At 41.1% G+C, this 6,469-nt stretch overlaps 1 protein-coding gene across 1 annotated transcript; it reads left to right on the forward strand.

Annotated features, from left to right (window-relative positions):
• The first annotated feature begins 222 nt into the window (after nucleotides 1-222).
• Nucleotides 223-2,569, forward strand: LOC114758502 (uncharacterized). Its single transcript, XM_028947551.1, has 3 exons — nucleotides 223-485; nucleotides 1,035-1,331; nucleotides 1,450-2,569. Exons 1-3 carry the CDS (start codon nucleotides 223-225, stop codon nucleotides 2,567-2,569), a joined length of 1,680 nt encoding a protein of 559 aa, XP_028803384.1.
• The last annotated feature ends 3,900 nt before the right edge of the window (nucleotides 2,570-6,469 follow it).

Below are 6,469 nucleotides of genomic sequence, written 5' to 3' on the forward strand. Positions count from 1 at the left end.
AGGTTAAACTACTCTTCCACTATGTGGGGTTCATTGTCGGAGTTTAACAAGCCATCTTAATTTTAAGGGAAAATTTCACTGTAGGACCGCAGAAGACAAAAAATTTCAAAGAGCCCCCAAAACATTCTGAAATCTCACTGCAGGACCAAGGGGCCAATCTGATATTAATTCCACAAGCGAAATGACGCCACTGCCCCTAATGAAGACTTATTTCCTCCGAAAATGAGACATATTATCAGCGGGTGTAAAAGACGGAAGAAAGACGGAAAGGGAGGAGATGGCGTTATTTCCTGCCTCTCCCATGCAGCGCGCCGGTGCGGAAGGGAGATAGCTGACAACCATGAGCTGAGAAAACGCAGTGGCGGAGCTTCACTTTTGCGGTCCGTCCCTCCGCCGTCTTTCGGACTCCAAGCTAGAGTTGGTGCAAGAGAGAGAAGTCGCAAGTGTGCCCTACAGTGTTGCGTGTTCTCTGGAAGTAGCGTCAGGTTGGCGTGGGAGGTAAGATTTTGTTGTTAAAATTTCGGTTTTGTTGGTGTGATTCGGTTAGCACAGGTGGGTTGTGATGGGTGAATGAGGAAGAAATGAGTATTTAAGTGCATGGGCATGTAGGTTGGGAGTGAGTTGCAAATCTTACGGTTTTATGGTTTGAGAAATTCATGCTGATGCTGTTTTAAGTTGTTAAAGATGTGGTGTTTGTGATGTTTTCAAAAGTGGGTGCATATTGAGAATAATGCACTGCTGAAGGAACATAGGTAGGCGAAAAAGAAAGGGAAATGGGTGTGTGGCCTGGAATGGGTTATATGACAGGTAGACGCGCAGAGGAATGGTGAAAATACATAGTACGATGGTAAATTTGGTAATTCTGATTGTGTGCGAGAAAAAGCAATATAATGTTGTGAAAATACTAATTCTTGTTGTCAATTGTCAAATTGCTGATGTAAACGTACGTTGTGTCATACTTGAATGATGTGCAGCAGCAGAGGATAAATGGCTAGCAGTAGTAGGAAACAAGTATTTTGCATCTTTCATGTTAGAGGGCACTTTGTAAAGACCTCAGAAGGGAAATTCATTTATGAAGGGGGCATCATTACTGGAAGATTGATTAGAGAAGGGATGACATATGAAGAACTACAATGCATGGTAGCTCATGATGTGTGGCCAGGGACTCGTGAATATAAAATGAAGTACACAGTTAGCTTTGACCGGGATACATTCTTGGATCTTGTTGACGATATTGGTGTTGGACAAGTAATTGAGTACAACAATAGTAGTGGCCATGTTTATGTTTGTGAGAATGAGAAGACTTCACACAAGTGTCACAGCTGGACAGTGTACAAGAGTAAGTTGTTCTCAACTGGTTTTATTAAGATTGTGTGTAGGATAAGAAAGAATATGTCCAATTTTGATAAATTGAACTGTAATACTGAATAGCTGTATTTGTTTATGCAGGTTAGATGATTTGGTTGGCCCTTGTGGAATGTCAGTATCTGCAATGGAATTGGATCTAGACACAGACAACATAAACATATCTTCCGTACAAGATGTGCCAACACTGATAGGAAGTGTAGGTATGGAAACGTTGCCAACCCCAATAGCGGTGATGAATTCATCAAAGTGGGCAGATTTGTTGATGTCAAGAGGGCAAACCTTTGTTAGTGCTGAACATTTTAGAGAGGCATTATATAAGTATAGCCTTGCACACAAGTTTGGTTACCGGTACGTAAAGAATGATAGGCATAAGATGATTGTGAAGTGCTGTGTAGAGGGTTGTCCCTGGGAAATTTCAGCATATGGTGTAGGTGAGAATAATGGATTCCTAGTTGTGAGAAGATTTAACTATGAACACTTGCATTATGCACAAGACAACTTAGTTGTCCCTCAGAGAAAGAGGTGCAAACTTGCTTCAGCAGTCATAATAGATGAGTTGATTTCTTGCATGCACAAAGCTCCAAATGACATTAGACGGGATTTGGAAAGAGAGTATGGGTTGAGGCTCAACTACCAACAAGCATATAGGGCGAAAGAGAAAGCATTGGAAAAAATTCATGGTTGTCCGCAGGAGTCTTATATGCTAATCCCTTGGATATGTGAAAGGCTGAAGGAAAGTGATCCAGAAACGGTAGCAAAGTGGGTTGCATCATCAGATAATAGATTTCAAGCTGTATTTATTGCATACGGTTGCTGTGTAGAAGGGTTTTTGAAAGGTGGCAGACCTGTATTATATGTGGATGGATGCCACTTGAGTGGTCCGTACAAAGGAACGTTATTGGGAGCACAAGCGTATGACGCGGATAATGAATTATTCCCACTTGCATATGCGATTGTTGGAGGTGAGACGCTTGATGACTGGGCATGGTTTCTTGGTAACATAAAGGATATTACGGGCTCATTAGAAGTGACAATAGTATCGGATAGACACAACTCAATAAAAGGTGCAGTGCAAGCCGTGTTTGGAGGAGATCGACATGCTTTTTGCTACCGTCATGTGAAGGAGAATTACAGTGCTGAGTTTTTGAAGAAACCAGGGGAAAGAGGAGGACCAGCGGACAGACAAAGGAAGTTGCACTAAAATTACTTGATTCTATTGCATACGCAAGACTTGATAGAGACTTTGATTGCAGTATGGAAAAGCTAATGGCATTTTGTCCAGAATTAGGACAATGGCTTCAAACAAATGGAGACATTGACCGTTGGGCACAAAGCAAATTTCCTTACAAGAGGTGGGACAATATCACAACAAATCTAGCCGAATCCTTTAATGCTTGGCTTGTTGGTGAGAGGAAGCACAACATAGCTGTCTTGATACATGAGCACAGGGAAAAATTGGCAAACAAGATGTACCACAGCAAAGAAGCCATGACGAATTGGAGCAATGGTGTGGGACCTAAGATAGAGGAAAAGTTGATGGATCATGTGGCCAGATCAGAAAGAATGGATGTGCAAAATTATGGAATGAACAATTTTAGGGTCAGATGGGGAAACCTAGATGTGCGGGTAAATCTTGTGTTACGTGAATGTACCTGCAAAGGTTGGCAAATGTCAGGACTACCTTGCCCACATGCGTGTGCTGCAATCAAGAAGGTATATGGTAATATATATGCATATGTCGAGGATTGCTTTTTACTCTCAGCCCAAAAGAAAATTTATGGCAGACTCATGATTCCAGTTGAGACCCATGACATCCCTAGGCCAGATTCCCTTCGATATGAAGATTACTCGTCCACCATCTTCCTACAACCACCATTGACAACTCGGCGTGCTGGAAGACCCAGAGGTAGGAGGATTGAATCACAATTCCAGCAGAAGAAAGCGTATCATTGCTCAGGATGTGGTGAAGCTGGTCACACTAGAAAGATTTGCACTAACCCGAACCCTGGGTGACTTTGTTGCTGAAAATGGTCTTTTATTTTTTTGGTTCAACACACAGCTACTTTTGTACATAAATGAGCCCCACTATGTAGTTGTTGAGTTGTTGGGGAAGTAGCTATGACAACCCATTTTGATTTTTTGGTGGTGGGTTCGATTATATTTTGTATAGTGGTGTCAATAGTTGAAAAATTTCATGACAGTAGGTGACTATAGCTGTCGCAGGATATGTTAGGCTGTAATCTGTCCACATGCGAATGGACTATTTTTAGTTGTAAATATTTGTATGTATGTTGCAAATTGTGTAATGTCACTTGCAAACGGAGATTCCCCTGCCTGTCCACTACGGACAGCTTCTTCGGGTGAAGGTCATCGTATGTAAATGGACTGATTACAGTTGTGAATATATACATATGTATGTTGCCAATTGTCTAATGTCACTTGCAAATGGTATAAGAAACCATACTTGGACAGCTTCTCCAGGTGAATCAGTCCGCATGCAAATGGACTATTTTTAGTTGTAAATATTTGTATGTATGTTGCAAATTGTGTAATGTCACTTGCAAACGGAGATTCCCCTGCCTGTCCACTAACGGACAGCTTCTTCGGGTGAAGGTCATCGTATGTAAATGGACTGATTACAGTTGTGAATATATACATATGTATGTTGCCAATTGTCTAATGTCACTTGCAAATGGTATAAGAAACCATACTTGGACAGCTTCTCCAGGTGAATCAGTCCGCATGCAAATGGACTATTTTTAGTTGTAAATATTTGTATGTATGTTGCAAATTGTGTAATCTCACTTGCAAACGGAGATTCCCCTGCCTGTCCACTAACGGACAGCTTCTTCGGGTGAAGGTCATCGTATGTAAATGGACTGATTACAGTTGTGAATATATACATATGTATGTTGCCAATTGTCTAATGTCACTTGCAAATGGTATAAGAAACCATACTTGGACAGCTTCTCCAGGTGAATCAGTCCGCATGCAAATGGACTATTTTTAGTTGTAAATATTTGTATGTATGTTGCAAATTGTGTAATCTCACTTGCAAACGGAGATTCCCCTGCCTGTCCACTGACGGACAGCTTCTTCGGTGTGAAGGTCGTCATATGTAAATGGACTGATTACAGTTGTGAATATATATATGTATGTTGCCAATTGTCGAATGTCACTTGCAAATGGTATAAGAAACCATACTTGGACAGCTTCTCCAGGTGAATCAGTCCGCATGCAAATGGACTATTTTTAGTTGTAAATATTTGTATGTATGTTGCAAATTGTGTAATCTCACTTGCAAACGGAGATTCCCCTGCCTGTCCACTGACGGACAGCTTCTTCGGGTGAAGGTCGTCATATGTAAATGGACTGATTACAGTTGTGAATATATATATGTATGTTGCCAATTGTCGAATGTCACTTGCAAATGGTATAAGAAACCATACTTGGACAGCTTCTCCAGGTGAATCAGTCCGCATGCAAATGGACTATTTTTAGTTGTAAATATATGTATGTAAATTGTCAAATCTCATTTGCAAATGGGCCCTTGCACAGCTGTTCACCCACGGACACCTCCTTCAGTACGAGTAGGTCAGATGCAAATGGATTATTTATAGTTGTGAAAATATGCATGTATGGTGCGAATTGTCTAGTCCCACGTGTAAATGGGCTTCCCACACTTAAGGAAGACGCATGCATCAGGTGAATCAGTCCACATGTGAAGCCAAGTATGTGTCTTGCAAATTAGCTAGTCCCCCTTGCCAATATGAACGGACGGATTCCACGTGTGAATATAGGTATGTATTTTATAAATAGGCTAGTTCCCCTTGCAAATGCGCTCTCCCGCACTTGTTCCCTCACGGACACATGCTTCAGCTGGACCAGTCGACATGTGAACGGACTGATTCCACGTGTGAATATAGGTATGTGTTTAGCAAATTGCCTAGTTCCCCTTGCAAATGCGCACCCTGTTCAGGTCAAGGACGGCACATGTAAATGGACTGATTACAGTTGTGAATATATGTATCGGAGTAGCAAATTCCCTAGTTCCTCATGGAAATGGACACCTTATTCAGGTGAAGGAGGGCACTTGCATATTTAAGAGGACACGTTGTTCAGCAGATGAACGACACTTGTGAATGCTCTAATTTCTGTTGTTAACTTATTTGTCTCTCTTGCAAATTGTCTAATCGTTCGTGCAAAGGTCTAATCCCTGATGTAGGTTGTTCAGTTGGAAATGGACGAACATTTGGTGTTAATTCCTGTTTTTTTGGTGCAAATTCCCTAATTTGTGTTGTTAACCGTACATCTAATGAAAGTAAACAAGTAGTGATAATATGAATCCATCAAAACAGTCTTCATTAACATCGTTTGTATGCACAACATTTTAGTCCGCATACAGTGTTCACAACAACAATTACAGTGCTTATCAGCAAAAACTACAAGGTAGGAATTTGATCAGTCATCGCTTTCTCTTGCGTTGTCTGTTAATGTGGTCAAGGTGTTTGGTAACAGCATCTGACTTGATGTTTCTTTGATGCGTCACGAGCCACCACAATAGCTCACACCGTATAGATGTGTATTGATCCTATGGGACAACAACAACTGTTCTCAGTAAGTTGACACAAATGCATGATGTCATTAATATATAATTCAACACCTACTGCTGTATAATAAGGCATGGTGAATAGAACTCCATCCTTCTCTTGTGGGTTGGGCCACTCTCTTAGATATGTGATGACATGAACCCCACAATCATCACTGAAAAAATGAACACATCACTATGCTGCCTTATGTATGTCGATTATAATTTATGACAAATAACTTTCAGTGAACAAAAGACTCACGTATTGTCTTGAACATGAACCGTGGGATACAAGATGTCATTGTTTGAATCTGGGTTGGCCAACCCCTCCAGCTCAGGCTTCACTCTCCTTAGGATTTCAATGAAGTGTGCCCTCTACACAATTACAGATGATTATCACACAGGGGATACTATGGTTGTCCAACACAAAAGTAGCAGAATAATTACACCACTTACAAAAGTTTGCGCCATCATTTGCTGCCCCTTTAATGCTGGATCAGACTTATTCTTCTT

Source organism: Neltuma alba, unplaced genomic scaffold (assembly GCF_004799145.2).
Source record: "Neltuma alba isolate B1F8T4 unplaced genomic scaffold, ASM479914v2 tig00010707_pilon, whole genome shotgun sequence".
Taxonomy (NCBI): Eukaryota; Viridiplantae; Streptophyta; class Magnoliopsida; order Fabales; family Fabaceae; genus Neltuma; species Neltuma alba.

Excerpts from the sequence above, each read along its gene's own strand:
- LOC114758502 (XM_028947551.1), top strand. The coding sequence starts at position 223 with ATGAGACATATTATCAGCGGGTGTAAAAGACGGAAGAAAGACGGAAAG. Across the intron at positions 486-1,034 it reads TTCTCTGGAAGTAGCGTCAG|AGGGCACTTTGTAAAGACCT; the intron begins GTTGGCGTGGGA and ends CTTTCATGTTAG. Across the intron at positions 1,332-1,449 it reads AAGTGTCACAGCTGGACAGT|GTTAGATGATTTGGTTGGCC; the intron begins GTACAAGAGTAA and ends TTGTTTATGCAG.